Consider the following 17,607-nt stretch of genomic DNA (forward strand, 5'->3'; position numbering starts at 1 on the left):
GCCAGAAAGTGCTTTCAAACTAAACGATGCTATGTGAAGAACGATAGTTTACGGCGCGAGCCGACACAAATATTTTGTCTTCGATGCCATACAGACGGTGTGTTTCCATTCCATTTGCAGTCGAGTTAGATGATTACATAATGCAAAGAGTCGTCTCTATGTTAATGTGCATTTTGAGAGTGAGAGAGAGATAGAAAGAGAGAGAGAGAGAGTGAGGGTGAGAGTGAGACAGGTTTTTGTGCCTGATAATGCCGTCAAAATAACAACAACGAGAGAAAAAAAAACACCTAATGGCAATAATAATGGAGCAAAAGTGTGCATTAATATTGCGCATGCAGTGAATATTTTTTCGGTGTATGAAGACAAATAGAAAAAAAACATCATAATTGATCACATTAAATATTGCGGTTTTTGCGTCTTCCTCAAGTAACAATCGATGATCGGCGGCAAAGTGGTTTTGATTTTTTTCCCTCTTCTTCTTCTTCTTCTTCTTCTTCTGTAGGTCGTTTGATTGATTGGCACGGTATGCAATCGATCCGAAGAATTGCTTCCATAAATTCATAGTCCACAATTTTCAGTTGCTTCTTAACGCAAAACAGAGAGAGAAACAAGAAAAAAAATGAATGTTTTGAGTTGTTCAAATAATTAAGCAATCTGCAGTTTGATGATTTTAACGGTATATTTATATGGAATGGTGTATTAGAAAAAAAATTCGTCAATGGTATGTGAAGGCCGTCACTGATTGACTCGCGTTATTCTCTCACGAGCGAATGAATGGATTAAGGTGAAAATCCGCCACACAGCAGACACATAAAAAGCAGCAACAACAACAAAAGGCCTAAGCGCCGGAGTAGGTTGCGCAATTGGCGCGATGAGTGGCATCCGAAGAATGGTCAATTTCATGAAATTATTTCGGTGTGATGATTTGTTCGACAGACTGAGAAAAAAAGCCTATTTAAATTGACATGTAATTTCGGATTCTCATTCAAATATGTATGTATCCAATTATATTCCGAAGCTTCAATTTCAATACATTCACAACTGGTTTCCACATCGTTTGGAAATCATCTAGCGCTTCGACATTTTATTGATGTCCAATTCAATTGAAATCTAGCGAACTGAATCGAAGTGCAAGTTACAATGTGTTTCTTCTTCTTCCTTCTTCTTCTTCTTCTTCAGATTCATCTGTTATTGTTTGTTTGTGCTGTGTTGTGATCTTGTGAGATGATAAGTATTGTTGGTACAAGCTCGGCTAAATTAAAATCATAGTAGCGCACAAACAAACGTGTATTTAACCATCATCGTGTTCACAAAACGGCTCTTGGTTCGATTCGGCTCCGCTCGAGTTTTCGTTCTTTCGTGCTCCAATCAAATAATAAATTACTTTATCGGCTGCAGAGACGAAATGCACGATTTATAGAAACAAGAAATATCGAACGGAAACGTGATGGTCATAAAGTCATTGAATCATAGCTATTATGCAGCGAACGAAATCAATTTTCATCATATTGCAATGGAGTTGGTAATACAGTCGACGCTCCAAATTATATAGCTTGGATGTTTTCATGGAAATATAGACGAAACACACACCGACCCGAGAGACAGAGAGAATCATTCAATTCCAATTTGAGCGTTAGCGAGCGAGTGCACCAACACACAGCAGCATCAATTGTGAAATTGAAAATTGTGATTTTTTGTTTTGTTTTCAAACCATCGACAAAGAATTCTATCGGTCGCAGCAACGCTAAGGGAAAAGAATGATGCGAATTAAACGTTGAGTAAAGAAAGAAAAAAAAAACAACGGAAAACAACGAAAAACAATTTAAAAATCGGTGCTCAGCGGACGACGAAAAAGCTCATGTTCAACGACATACACACACACATACACTCATATATATGTATATATATGTAGGTCTCGTTGAACGGAAAACATAATAGATTCTCGTGCGATCACAAATGCACGCTTCATGTTTGAAAAAAGAAAGAGAGAGAAGAAGCGATCCCAAGCACACGTAGTCGCAGTTCGTTTCAAAGCCACATTTAAATTTTTTGTTTCATATTTACCAAGTGTACAACGTACTTGTTCGCAAAGACGATTCGATTGCGCGTTGTTTATACCATGTCATGGCACATAGGCATAGTACACACAGTATGTACGCAATTGCTTCCATGTATTCGTTGCATGAAAGTATAAATATTAGTTGAATGTGTAATGGAATAAATAAAAAAAGAAAACGTTTTTGTGGTTCTGTGTTGTTGTTCGGTGTGCTGCTTTTGTTGTTGCTGTTATTCCTTGATATTTCTTCGTCGACGGTTCGTTCATTGTTAACGATGTTGTTGTGCTGTTTTTGCTATTTACAGTACAATTTCATTGTTACGATTTTACCGTAGACGCTGAAAGATCATCGAGTGTGCTGAACATGAAGACCGAAGACGTTTTCATAATAACAAATAGACAGACTCACGGTGTGGTTGAAGAGAGTGAGTGGAGCGAGCGAGCGAGTGAACGAGTGAGCATGTGAGTGAGTGAGTTATATCGTGGGCCTTCAATTCGGTACGAAAAATCAGTTATTTTTCAGCGTTGGAAGCGAATGGTGTGGTTTTACAAACGCTCGTTAAAGAAAAAAAACAAGAAACAACAGCAATTTAGTGCATTTATTTCGTCTTTTGTTTTATTTATTTCTTTCTTTCTGTTTTGAATGATACTGAAGAAGTAAGCCGAAAATTTCCATTTGAAATGGATTCGCGACTCCATTTTGCGATCATTGATGATCATTAGCGTACGGTTTTGTGTGTGAGCCAATTGATTACTATCGGGTGGTCGTTTTCCATATAAATTGAATATACGACGACGACGACCCAAATTTCAGTCTGTGTGTGGCAGCGTCAAAACAAAAGAATTCATGAAACAATCACGGAAAAACTCTGACAACGAGGTACGAAACATCGTCCAAAATGTTGAACATACAGTTCATACAGTTTAAGTTCATATTCTCTCGATAATTTGTGGTCAATTATGCAATTGAAGTCGAGCTAGTGTTTTCGAAAATCGGTTGTGTTGTTTTATTTTGGGGAAAATTATAAAGAAATGTTTGCCAGAAATGACCAGAAAAAAAAATATTCGAGACATAAATAAAGTGTATTCGAATCGAATGTGTTTGCGTGTTTTGTGAATTACAACGTCTGTATTGACGTGAATTCGTGGTTTTGTGCTTTTCATCGGCGGCTTAACATGAATTTTTTTTAAATAAAAATGTTTTTCATTCAGGTCAATGAGTGTATTGTTGAATGAATGAAGAAAAAAAAGAAGTGAGACAGAGACAGAGTGAGAAAAAAATAGACAGAGAAAACCGAGCAAGCTACCAAACAAACCTATATACACACTTTGATTCACTTTCATTTTGTATGCGAGCAAAAATAAACACACACATACGCATGGCTCTTGATGGCTGCGTGTGAGCCTGTGTGCGATATTCAATGATGATAGTTTTTTTTCGCTTGTTGCTTCAACAGCGTACACTTGCCACAAATGCGACCGATTCGAATGGCAACACAAGAACAACATGAAGTAAGAGTGAGATGGAGAGAGACGAAAAAAACAACGTTTGAAATACTCAAGTGTAAATGCATGGAATTGAACAAAACAGAAAAAAAAACAAGAGGTTAAACTGAACCACAGTGCGATGTGCCTAAAGTGAATTCAATTCAACTGACGGCACAAATGGACCATCACCGAGTGAATGAACGTGTACATATTCTGAAATATCCAATTATTCGATCAACTAGAGTGTCTGCTCCGTTGGACAATTCGTTTGTGCAGCAAACACATTGTTTTTGCACACATACACCCCAGCATACTGTGCAACATAGACACAATATTTCGTCTTTGATAATTGCCGTTGAATCAATGTCATTTGGACGAAATAGAAAAAAAAGCCTCCAAAAAACGGTGTGTGCATGGAACGTAATAAGTTGCCAACAAATCCAGTAGAATAGTGGACATTTGATAGTTGTTCAATTCAAAAGCGACTACGGCTTTATTTACCGTCAAAATCATTCACTTTGACCGATTCATGTACACCATTCACTGTGCGTTAATTGACAGAATTCCGCCTCCGATTGTAATTGTGTGAATTCTCTATTCATGATGTTGTTGCGTTGTTGTTTTTTTTCTCTTGCGTCTCTCTTTTATTTGCGCATCGAATGAGTGAGTTTTGCGTTCACGTGGAATAAATGATGATTGCAAATACCTTGTTCAACGATGAAAAACGGCGGCGACTGAATCAGAGTGTGTGTGTGTGTGTGTGTGTGTGCGTTTTTTTCTGCATTCGCTCGACTTTTCTGGCTTTGGTGTGTATCTCATGAAAGTTTGAATAAATTTTTATTGAAACCGCAATCAGTGGTAAAAATGCTTGCCAAAATGACAAAACCGTGGAAAAAGTGTACGTGTGTTTTTATTGATGAGCTTGCGGTTGGGAAAGAAAGCAACAATATGCAGAGCCATTGTGCAAAACCATAAAAATATAATTGCCATTTAAATGTGGAGTAAGGCTCGTCGCAGAATTTTCCTTCTTCTTCTTCTTCTTCTTCTTTCTTCTTCTCTGGCATAACATCAACAGCAACACAATTTTCTCTTTGTGTTACTACACATTCTGAGCGAATGACAATTAAGTGCAGAAGAGAAAAAAAAACACAAACGAATGTATAACGGCAGCAGAAAATACTCTTTATGATAAATTACGGTGATAAAGTGCATGCTGGTGGTGCTTTAGCTGGCTAAGGGGACGTATCACTTTTTTTTGCATCTCGTCTATAATTTTGTTGCTTAATATGGAAAATTTGCCATTTTAATTTGTACCCGTTCCAATTTTTTTTTATCTCGAGCATAAATTGTTGAATAAGCTTTCTTTTTTCTTGCTCTACGCTTTGAATGTTACATTAAATGCTCACCTGATACACACCAAAATTCGAACAAACTTTGAACGAGTCACAGCACAATTTAAATAGTATAACAATGCGTTCATTCAGTTCGTCACAATCTATGTGTGTATGTGAGTTCGTTTTTTTCTTGCTCTCACTCGAACGCCCGCTCAAACAAAAAGCCAACGCTCCAAATGAGTGTGAAAAAAGCACTAACACTTTCAACGTTTAATCAAAGTCAGAAAAAAATGCCATTGTACATTTCTACAATGAAATCGTTGTTTTTTTTGCTTCAATCGCTCAAAAACACTGTTGAATGTTATTATACCGTGCCTTCTCTTCTGCCTGTGTGGCATTTTTGTGTGTTGTTGCTGTTATTGCATGGGAAATTTGTAAAACAAACGTTGAACAGCAGAAAAAAAAACACTTTCTTGTTTGCATATCTACTGTGCTGCATCTTTTGTCTAATATAAGCTCAACAACTGGATTTTTCAACCAAATGAGCGAAAAAAAATCAACGCAAGCAATGCTTGTTTGCACAACAGTTTCAATTACAAATCAAGAACAAATTCATAAATATCCATATTTAATGAGATCATCACGCGCCGTGGCCACATTTGACGCGAATATCGCTTTAAATGCCGGCACTTTTCATTTCAGCTGCTGCACACAAAGCACTGGCACATATATACTTTATCGTCAAGTGGATGCTCTTATCGTGCACATCTCGGTTGCTCTTTTTGTTTCTCGTTCGAAATGAATGCGATCCGGTTTTTTTCGATAAAAATTTAGCGAAATATATCGAGCAAGCAACAAATTAAACTAGATTTGTTGTTGTTGTTTTTTGTGTGAAGTACTGGTTTTTTCGCTCGTTATGATGTGTCGTTTGTAAAATCGATTGCGACGTATTTGGCTTTGATTGTATCGCCACTTGGACGCGGCAATGACTCAAAGCGACAACGTGTCTGCAAACCATTTTTTCAAGTAAATCAAGTGGTCATTTTCAGTGTGTGTACAATTGTTGCAGTGCTCGCATTCGGTCGCATTCGGTCGCATTTTATTTATTGATCACCATTCAATTATCCACGACCAAAAGTTGAACGCATGCATTATCTGAATGCGGAATTTCGAAAATAGCAGCCAAACATCGTTAAAATGTGTAATTTGTTGATACAGAAAACATTCAGATTTTAATGAAAATCCACTCTCAATTGTGGCCAATTTAAAAGGAAAAATTGCATGTATTTGGAATTAGAATTAATTTAATGCAATAATTTTGATTGGGTTTCTTTCTCGCTAAAACAGGTAGAAATATGCAATTGATTTAATGGTTTCCGTAGTCGATCTAGATTTACAGGTGAATAAAAAGAAACATACACACACACACACACCGCTCAAACCAATCAACCCGTGTAGAGAAAAAAAAACAAAAACCATTCCGCACCATCACACACACAATGTCCATTTTGATTGCGCCGCGTTAATTAATTACTACGTTGAACGCGTTTTTGGCATTTAAGAAAAAACCTATCATTCCATGCCTCTTAATTACACACATGATTTGTAATCTATACAAATAAGATTAAATTCTACAGTTTTTGGTTCGATTCAATCAATTAGCCGGTTGATATGTGGATGGCTTGCTCATGCAAAGCAACTTGTGCCGAAGCTTTGCACCTGCAGTATTTATGAGTTTGTAATGTTATCATGCTATTAGCAGGTGGCCACTTTGAATGGAAACATATGTTTTCGTTGTCAATATATGTAATTTAAAATTCAATTCGCATAGGCGATTCTCTCACCACAGGGAGAGCAAAAAATGCGCAATTCTCGGGATATGTGGATGTGCGATGGAGAAAGAGATAAAGAGATTTTGGAATTTCAAGCAAATCACATAGGAATTGCTGTTAAAAATGTTAATCATTGGATACGATTCCAATTAAATAATCACTAATCTCTTGGACCTGTCACTTTTCCTCGTCAGCTCTCATATCGGCTTCGTCGAAATCAACGTTAGATGCAAACAGTGCGATATAATTAATGTTTCGGTCATTTTACAACATGTGTTGAATAATATGTGTTATCTTCGATGTCATTCATACCAACCCAATGAAATTAATCGTGTTCAACAAGTGAACAAATATCAAGGGATTGAAATAAAGCGAGGATAATCTTGATAATGCGTTTCTTTTTCTCTCTTCAACTTTGTTTCGGTTTATGACGTTGATTTTACGTGTTCAAACTACCTTTGAAAATACAATAACCGGCAGTGTCATTGTTTTTTTTCTCTTTCTATTTATATCTTTGTTCCCTCTTATGACATACGGGTGATTTCCATTAAAAGGCTCACCACGAAGTCAAAAAGCGACGTCTTTTTCTTCGCTTAAAATGTACCGCGGATCATAGTGCGCGCATTTGAATTTTAATGACGATGACTCGACACTGTTGAACCAATAAAAATCATATGATGCATTTGGACACGAAACACAAGATAACGAAACAAAAATAGTCGTTTACAACCCGACTCTAGTATCCAATACAAAGTCTCAGCGGTGAGCGATGTGCTGTGTTGATGACCATTGTGGCACTCAAAAAAATCGACACACTTATCACTCGACTTTGTCTCAGTCATCTCGCTACTGCACATATATATATATATGTATCCACGAAATTGACTGACTGAACGAGGAAAAAAAAATACACGGAATGATTACGATAAAATAATAATTTTCTCTCTTTTATTCACTCGTTTCGGTCATTTTAGTTGCTCCATCTCTCGCTCTCTGTCCAGATTTAAGAGCGACAGACAGTGAGACTAACAAAATAATCGTTGTACGTTTTTACGATCGAATTATGAGAATGAACGTGATCCAGATGAATCGTATTTTCATGTCGTTATTATTAATACATTCGATTTTGGTATCTTTCTTCGTTTTATGGCTTTAATTTATTTTCCGTATTTTCTGTTTCAATGCTGTGGCTGCGGCTGCTGTTATTGTTGCCTGCAACAATTTAATGTGCCGTACATTTTTCTTGTTTCTCTCTTTGTCTCTCTGTATGTATTTCGGTTTGACTCTTGATTCTCTGTATTTTATTTGTATTTCGATCATTTTGTACGAACAGAAAAAAAAACGTTGATGCTTTCTCCACGGATAAGTACAACAACGGAGAGAGAGAGAGAGAAAAGAAGATTTGTAATTTGTGGCATTTAAGCGGAATCGATTTATATCCGACGATAAGAATGTAATTCGTGCTAGATTTGCTTTTTTTACGATCGTGTACGGGATTCGGAGAAAATGTTAATTGAATTGTTATTCGACACCGATACAGTGAATCACCTAGTCAACTTTTCTAAATGTTTTATGATGATTTTTCTTCGTATTTATTGCTGCTTGAAGATTGCTACCTGTGATTTATGGTGAAATTAATGACAAAATGGGAGTTGCACACAATTACATGAATGCACTGACGCTGCTATTCGAGCTGCCTCATGCCTTGCCAATTTCATCAAATTATACATCATTAAACAGTGTATAACAAACATTGTGCACTCGAATTGAATGCAAAGAAATTGGAATCGTTTGATTCAAACGGTTTGAAGGCTATTTTGGAGGGAAAAACAAATTAAAAATTGGAACAAATACACACCAAAAAGTGATCACACTCGTTATCGTTTCGCCAGCGCGTATTAACGATTGTTTGACGTGGTCATTTGTGAATGCACTCATGTGTTAAGTTTCCAACTGATTATTTGCCAAAGACACAAGGCAAGGCGAATGGCAAAAAAGGCATGATTTCAAGACCAAATTGTATGAAGCGGTGATTAGCTGGCTGTGTGATTTTTTTTCGACTGCTCTTGCTCCCATACGTTTGCACGTTCTTTTGCCTCGTTTTCGTTTAGCAACATTTTTATTCCATTGCATTCTTTAATTGGGTAGGTTAATCAAAACTCGGTGTCTTTTCCTTCGAACTCATTCTTTTCGCTCGAAACACTTTTCGTTCTCTTTGCATGGACTTGTTTTCTCGCTCTCTTTTGGTTGTGCGGATTTTTTGGTGTGGCAAGGCCGAAAAAAAGCAAAAAAAAAAATAATCTCACTTGGGTTGCAACCTCAAATGGGCTGCGATATTATTATTATATTTATGATGTATTAGCGGACATTAAGCAGAACATAAATATGCGTTAAAAACTGATTAAGATCTGTATCAGTCGTCGACTCAGCGGCCAACAACACTGGCTCACATCGTAAAGAAAAACTATTTCCATAATTTGTTTGATACATTTATTGGTGTGAGTGCTGGTTGAGTGAATCTCTTTTGGGTGAATAAAACCACTTTGGGCTACGGTTAATTTCTTCGCTTAATAAACGCATTCACGGAGAAAATATGACGTGTGCTAATTATGGCGTATCATCGGGCGTCGGTTCCCTTCACACTCATTTTTCAGTTTGCTCGCTTTTCGAAAATGAGAAACAACGAGAAAAAAATGCGTGGTGTGGTTTTTTCTCACACCAACAATATCAAATGCCTGACACTCATTTCGATAATTCATGTCGACTTTTACATGGACAATTAAATTGTTCACCGTTTCTTTGTGGTCATTTTGAGGCCGATGTATTGAACGGTCATTTTGTTCCGACGCATTAAGTTTCAAAGCGATACGTATTCGAATTAGTCAACCTTTTTCCGACCGTTTCTCTCTCTCTCTCCCTCTCTCGCTCGCTGCGTTTAAATCGAAAATTTACATGTGTAATGCAAGCGATTGAAATCGGGCCATCGAAAACAATGGACGCATGGCAAAACAGTCTTTTGTCTTTTACAAAATCTCTCTCTCTCTCTCTCCTTGACTGGTTTGAATCGATTTGTCACTTGAATTCGCCGAACAAAATGATTACAATTGCGAGTGAATAGTATTTAAAGCCGATTAAAGCCGTTCATTCGTCGGTGGTCTGCATTTTCACAGCCATTTTGGTCAAAATGATGTGTGTTTTTAAGCGGAAATCTGCGATAAGCCGAGCCGACAATGACATTCGCTTTATCTTCATGTTGATGTGTTGTTTTTTGTTCCTCTGTTCAAAGGAAACTCACGCAGTTTTGATTGTTTATGTATTTTTGAAAGCGACTGCCGGCGGCTATACTCAAAGATCAATCGCACATCCTATTACTCATCAAGCGAACTGTGTTTATTGAGGATCACGATCCGCGTTGGTTCGCCTCATTCTCTCTCTCTCTCTCTCACTGTGTGTTTCCAGTTATCCATTTATATTCTTAATTTATTCAATATATGTGATCGTAACTTAAGATCAACAGATAACATCGATCTACAGCTACTTCCGATGCATCGAGTATTTTCGATCGTGTATGAAATTCCATTGTGATGATTCCCAATGCGCAATATGAATACTAATTTTTGATTGTTACATGAGATTAAAAAATGATTTGTGTGCGTTCATTCCATCCACCAGCATTCCTTACTAATTGAAATTATTCTTTTTCTCTCTTTTTTTCGCATCAGGAACAGGAAATTCTCCAGCGCAAAGTTCAACGCGAAGTATAAGTCCAAACTCGACTTCGCCGGGACAATTTATACATCAGCAATTACAGAAGAGTGCAACAACAGCCAGTTTGGCTGGAAGTTTGACAACCATTTTATCGCCGCAACAGACGGTATGTATGCTATTTTCTTGCCTTTTTTACGTTTTATTTGAACAGTTGGGTCGCAATTTGCAATGAACACACTAAATGAAAACGCAGTTGACTTTCGTTCGCAGGTAGAAACAAATCGCCAAAAACTGCCTCTTCTTTGTCTGTCTCTCTAAGTCCTTTCGAATTCTATTGTTGCGTCGTGTGTTTTCGTTTGTTTTCTCGTGTTAAAAATTGTTGAATAAGAACGACGATCAATGCCAAAAAAAAAACCGAAAAAGATACAGAGAAAAAAAAATGAGAACCAAAATTGTGCATCGATGTTAACAAACTGATTTCGAATCTGGTATGGGAATATTTTCATACGTCCACCTCAAACTTCAATAAATAACAAAATTCTCGCATAATTTATTAACGAATCGGTCGCGTCAAAAGGAACATTGGTTTGTTGTTATTCTTTCGTTCCATTTCGATTTTCGTTTCTCGTCGCTCGTCTCCTCCCGGGCTAAGAGAGTGAGAGAAAATAGCACAGCAGCAGCGGCAAGCAAATAACGACACGACACATTAAATGCGATCACATAGAGGACTATCTCACGTTTTTTTCCCTCTCTATCTCTCTCTTGCTTCTAAATATCGTTTGTTTTTGTGGGTCTGTGTATTTTATTTGTCCGGAGTGAATCGTACACACAGGTTCTTTTATTAATTTATATTCCAACCTTTTGCCGAACCATTTTCATTCACCATTTTTATTTCGACTGCGCTCGATCTCTTCTATTTATATATAAAGTAAACGTTTGCTCAGTAAAAAGAATATGCTTACTCAATAAAACAAAGAACTTCAACCCAAAGCAATCGTTCTGTTGGCCAATTTTTCTTCGTTCGTTTGATCGGCGAAGGCGTTTAAGAAGGAATTTTGGAGAGAGAAAGAAAAAAATGTTACATATTTCAGTTTAATATATCGTATATATATGATCTGCGTCGTCTTCATCGTCGTTGTTCACCAACATCGTTTAATTTACGTCTTTATTGATGATGAGAATCGGCCTCGCTCTCGGTCTCATTGTTTCTTTTTTTGTGTGTCGTACCTGCATCTACTGTTCATAATTTTGTGTGTTTTTTTGTTTTGTTTTATGCATTTTCATTTAATGTACACCCCATAATTAATCTAATATGTTTCTTCTTTTCGATTGTCCGCTCGGCTCCTCGGTATGCGCGCGCACTCATGCACATTTTTGGTGTGTTGTTGTTGTATTTGGTCTTCGTTTTGGAATGCATTGTATTTGACCATTATGCAGTCATCCGTAACAACATTCAAAACGCCCATCACAAACGGAAGTGGTAACCACGGTGGTATCAGTGAATCATCAAATATGCCAGGCGGTACAGCAACTCCAGGAACGCCAAACTCAAAGTCAAAGGTTTGTTCTCCTTGAACCATCTTCTCCTTTTTTTCGTTCATAAATGACGGAAAAGTTGAAGTTTTTTTGTTTCATCTACTAAGTTCTTGTCTCATCCATAAGATGTTATCTTGACTCTTTTATGATCCGAGAGAGAGAGAGAGAGAGAGAGAGAGCAAAAAAAACATTTCGATGGCGCAACAAAATATGAACAGTTGATTTTGTGGGGATTGAACGGATATGCCCAAGGGATTTCTTTTACTCAATCATGAAAAAAAAATGTTATGAAAAATTACTGTGATATTCATTCGATAGCAATATCGATAAACGTTCCCATCAGTATATTTCAACCGATTCTGAGTTCAGTATTGCATCCGACTTTAAATCACATCACAAACAGAAGAAAAATCAATATTGATTCATTTGGTATTGGCTCTCGATGCCACTAAAAGTGATCAAATACGGTTTATTTTCGTCAAACAAACTTTTTTGCCTTATCTTTATTACCAATCTTTGAACACTTGTTACACACTCTGGGCAATCAATGGAATCGGACGAACCGAAGTTCTTTTTATTATTTTTTATTGATTCAAATCAATACCACGAGTATTGGTTTCTCGTCGAATCGATCATAGAACATGTCATTCAACTTGATTAATATATGGGATTGTATTCGGTTTCGGTTACTAAGCACTTCTTAATGATGTAATTCGAATCGCTTACCTTCAACTTGGACCAAAGCAAAGCGAAAACTTTTCCAATTTATTTTTTCTCTTTCATTTCGATTTTGACGTCAAGTGTTTGGGCTTTTCGAATCAATGAAAACGGTCTGTCTGATGTAATGTGTACAATTGTTTGACGTTGAAGGTAAAAATTGATTAATGATGATCTGTTAAATAGGTATTTCAACTTCGGGCCTCACTATCAATATACCAATCTTAATGCAAATCGAATTGGTTTAATTAGAGCGCATTTCAAACCATACACACTCACACTCATTTTCCATTCAGAAACAGTATTTGTGACTAACGGTAAAATAAAATGATTGATTCATTTTCAGGACTCTGCACAGCATGTACGAATCGTTGTTGCTTTGTATCCATTCAAAGCCATCGAAGGCGGTGATCTGTCATTAGAAAAGGTACGTTTTTTTCTTTCGTTTCTTGTCTTTTTTTCTGTTGGTATTTCGTCAACTGCTGCTGCATCACGTTATTTAAATGACTTTTGTGTGTTTGTTTATAGAACGCCGAATATGAAATCATCGACGATTCCCAAGAGCATTGGTGGAAGGTTAAAGATCAACACGGCAACATTGGATATATACCCAGCAATTATGTGAAACCAAAAGAAACACTCGGCTTAGATAAATACGAGTAAGTGTTCTATTTCTGTTTCGACTCAATGTATTTCTTATGTGTGTTTTCTCCATTCAAAATGTTTTGATATTAATATTTTGTTGAATCGTCGCATTGCAGATGGTATGTAGGTGATATGTCGCGTCAGCGTGCCGAATCGTTACTCAAACAAGGTGATAAAGAAGGTTGTTTCGTTGTAAGAAAATCGTCGACAAAAGGTCTATACACCCTGTCACTTCATACCAAAGTGTAAGTTTGCTATTCCACAAGGCGGCATATTTTGCATTCGAATGTAATATAATCGATGTTTGTTTTTTGTCTCTCTCCTCCAGCCCTCAATCACATGTCAAACATTATCACATTAAACAAAATAGCAGAAATGAGTATTACTTGTCAGAAAAGCACTGTTGCGAAACCATACCCGATTTGATAAATTATCATCGTCACAATTCCGGTGGATTGGCATGTCGCTTGAAGTCATCGCCCTGTGATCGGCCAGTACCACCGACAGCCGGTCTGTCGCATGACAAATGGGAAATTCATCCATCTGAATTAATGCTACTGGAGGAGCTTGGCTCCGGCCAATTCGGTGTTGTACGGCGTGGCAAGTGGCGCGGTTCCATCGATACTGCCGTTAAAATGATGAAAGGCGGTACCATGTCCGAAGATGATTTTATTGAGGAAGCCAAAGTGATGACGTAAGTTTTCAAATGAAATGACGATTTTTTTTGCTAATTCAATTACTTTGAGTTGCATTATAAATGGAAAACGATTCATTTGCTAACATCATTTTCCTTCGTTTACCTTTTACAGTAAGCTACAGCATCCGAATCTAGTGCAGCTATATGGTGTTTGCTCAAAACATCGACCAATTTACATCGTAACGGAATACATGAAACATGGATCTCTCCTAAATTACCTCAGACGGCATGAGACGTCGTTGATTGGCAATATGGGACTTTTGTTGGATATGTGCATACAGGTACAGACGCTAGCTTTTACATCACATTCTGGCTTATTTATTCAGGATGATTTACCTTTTTTATTTCAAAGTAAGATTTCATTTTCAAAAGAATCAAATCTAACGAATTTTCCATTTTTCATTAGGTCTGCAAAGGAATGTCATACTTGGAGCGACACAACTATATCCATCGTGATTTAGCAGCCAGAAATTGTTTAGTCGGTTCAGAAAACACAGTAAAGGTGGCCGATTTTGGGCTGGCTCGTTATGTTCTTGATGATCAATATACAAGCAGCGGCGGAACCAAGTTTCCAATCAAATGGGCACCACCAGAAGTTTTGAACTACACACGATTCTCGTCGAAGAGTGATGTTTGGGCATACGGTAAGTGTGAGAAAATGGATTTTTCATCCTTTAGAAATAATTTTTCTTGAAAAATTGAAATCGAATGTTTCCCAAAAATGGACCGAAACTAAAACATTCTCACTCTTTTAATGTAGGTGTTTTGATGTGGGAGGTGTTCACATGCGGAAAAATGCCATACGGTCGACTCAAGAATACTGAGGTGGTCGAACGCGTGCAACGTGGCATCATTTTGGAGCGTCCAAAAGCTTGCGCTAAAGAAATCTATGAGGTAAGTTTTTTTTTGGATGCAAATTTTCCACTTGAAGTGTACAATGTGCGTTGCACATAACTCAAGAGATGACAACAGTGAACTTATATTCGCCGATTCTCCTAAAAAGCCACTTCTACCATATGAAAAATTCACTGAATCTAATCCGAATGATTTTTTTCTCTCCTAGGTGATGAAGAAGTGCTGGGCACATCATCCTGAAGATCGACCAAGCTTCCGCAATTTGAAGGATCAACTAGCACTGGTTGCTCAAGGGCTCACGGACTAGGACGAACTGAAACCGTTGTAAGAAGAACGATCGCATAGTCCGCTGAAAAGAGAACGAAATGAGGAAATGATGAATCGCCATTAGAATGGCGGAATAAAACAATAACAATTAGTATGGAAAAAAAAGAGACAAAAAACACAACTTCATAATCAATACTAGATAATCAAATTGTGGTATCAATGAAAATATCAGAAAAAAGAACAAAAAATTGTATTATACTATAGTAAACGTGTGCTTTGATAAACAAAAACAAAAACATTTAGATATTCGAGACGATTTATTGCATAAAACTATATCGATATTTGCGGACAAACGGAATTTGTTTCTTTGGAATTAAAAACAAACAAAAAAATAATGATGAAAACAGGAAATGATTTTTGATGTAAAAATATGAAAAATGATTGCGAAATATCAAACTACAAACTTTTCTTCCAGTTTTTTTGACACGAGAACTTTCCATTAAAAGACGATAATCTTGTTGTGAATAATTTCTTTGGAAACTACAAAACAAAAACAAACAAACAGTGACAAATTTATGGCGTTTTTGTAGTGAATTTTTTTAATCATCGACTCCAATTTTTTACCACCATTTTTACATTGACAAACAACTAAAATAAAATATTCAAAAAACGAAAATATTCAAAGGATATTTTGTAGTGAAAACATATTTTTCCTGTCAAATTCGATTGCGCTTTTCATTGGCAAGGAGTGTTCCAAAACAAAACAAGTGAATCCATGCCTAGCCCCATTTTAAAGTAGAAATGTTCTTTTTTTTTTAGTTTAGATAATAGCGAATTAGAAATAAATGGCAAATCGGTGCAACTCAAGCAAGCCAAATTTAAAAGTCATGCATAGTTAATGGAAATATATAATTTAAGCGAATAGAAGCACTTGAGCGAAGCCGAAATTTCAAATTAAAACCAGCAGCCGTTCATCGTAACACACATAAAATGCTAACCCAATTTAGATATTAACCATGAACATATTATTCTACTAGCGTTTTAATCATATACACAACAAGAAAAAGAAGAACAAGAGAAAAATCTAAGATCAAATTTGGAAAAAATGATGCAAATTCAACACAACTTTTTTTGAAATTAAGAAGCCAACAAACTAACCGAAAATTAAAAAAAAAACAATGCAAATGCTGAATTGATTTATTAACAAAATAAATAATGTGATTTAATATTTTAAGATTGAATTCGAATCCTTTTCAGCCTGAATTCTGTATGATTTACTTACGTATGATAATTCATGTAATACAATATTGATTAAATGAACAGAAAAATTCATTAAATTCGTTGCGTTTGTTTTCATTTTTTTGGAATTTCAGTTTTCCCCCTTTTATTCAACTTGAATTGGTTCGTCTCCCCACCGATTTTGCTTTGATTACATAGTATATTGAATGAATGATTGGACAATTCCAGTTTTTTGTATTTTTTTTTTTAAATTTAAATTCTTGAACAATGAACTCTAAAGTTGAATTTTTTTCGTTTAAATTTCAGTCGTTTATTTATAATAAGTTGTATGCTTTGCTTTATTTAAATTTTAAATACACTCAATTGAGAAAAAGGAATATTTTCATTTGAAAGCACTGTCTTAACAGGAATCGATTGAGGCATCTTCAGAAACTGTTTTATTAAGGCTTCATAATCGTAATTCACCGAAAGAAAAAGAATATTTAAAAAAAGAAAAACAAAATAAACGCCGTCACCTAACCAACCGAACCATGTTGAAAAAAGACGTCCGCTTTTCATGAAATAAACCAAAAAAAAAAGAAAAAAAGCAGACGTGCGCGAGCTCGAATTTTTCGACCGGGGCTTTGAATATTCTATTAAAACCAATTAAGGGAACCAACGAAAAAGCACCTCCGTCGCGCACGTCTGTCCCAAAGTGTCTCAATCAATTCTATCTGCACAATCATTTTTTGTTTGTGTACTCTTACTTTTCTCTGTCGTTTGCTTTTGAAAATAGAGCAATTATATTTGAAAAAATATTGAATTTATGTCTTGTCCAGAAGACAATACTCGAAGTTTCTAAATATATATATATATATATTTCAAAATATCTTAGAATTCACAACAAGCGATATATATTATTATGTATGGTTTTGTTTTCTGTGGCAGAAAAATGTGGTTTTTGTCTTCTATTTGGATTTCTTTTTAAAATCAGTAAACATATTTACGAAATAGACATATACGAAAAAATGCTATGCGAACAACAAATATCTTTGCGAATTAAAACATATTCATTGCGTCTAAGGTGCACCACCTCATTTTTGCCGTAAAAATTTATGATACTTTACAGAGCTCTACCGTTTAAACTGAAAAATAAAAACGAACGCAGAAATAAAAATTAAATTGCTAGAAATTTTTTATAAACAGTGCATTCTCTTTGTTTTTTTTTCTTCTTTCTTTTTATTCGACAGAAAA

At 36.1% G+C, this 17,607-nt stretch overlaps 1 protein-coding gene across 8 annotated transcripts in view; it reads left to right on the top strand.

The window, feature by feature from the left end:
• Positions 1-16,472, top strand: part of LOC129565201 (tyrosine-protein kinase Btk29A) — a 55,236-nt gene extending 38,764 nt beyond the window's left edge. For 7 of the 8 annotated variants that reach the window (XM_055439781.1, XM_055439784.1, XM_055439783.1 and 4 more), the window contains 10 exons: positions 10,433-10,584; positions 11,856-11,978; positions 13,018-13,098; positions 13,200-13,330; positions 13,433-13,561; positions 13,645-14,010; positions 14,126-14,294; positions 14,420-14,657; positions 14,774-14,907; positions 15,077-16,472. In XM_055439781.1, the coding sequence (XP_055295756.1) occupies positions 10,433-10,584; positions 11,856-11,978; positions 13,018-13,098; positions 13,200-13,330; positions 13,433-13,561; positions 13,645-14,010; positions 14,126-14,294; positions 14,420-14,657; positions 14,774-14,907; positions 15,077-15,175 (1,622 nt within the window). In that variant the 3' untranslated portion in view covers positions 15,176-16,472. Of the gene's footprint in view, positions 1-2,589; positions 2,937-10,432; positions 10,585-11,855; positions 11,979-13,017; positions 13,099-13,199; positions 13,331-13,432; positions 13,562-13,644; positions 14,011-14,125; positions 14,295-14,419; positions 14,658-14,773; positions 14,908-15,076 lie in introns of those variants that run through there. The other variant, XM_055439790.1, reaches the window with a different exon arrangement.
• The last annotated feature ends 1,135 nt before the right edge of the window (positions 16,473-17,607 follow it).

The sequence above is a fragment of the Sitodiplosis mosellana genome, unplaced genomic scaffold, assembly GCF_009176505.1.
Source record: "Sitodiplosis mosellana isolate CC-2019 unplaced genomic scaffold, AAFC_SMos_1.0 Smas_scaffold_2, whole genome shotgun sequence".
Lineage (NCBI taxonomy): Eukaryota > Metazoa > Arthropoda > Insecta > Diptera > Cecidomyiidae > Sitodiplosis > Sitodiplosis mosellana.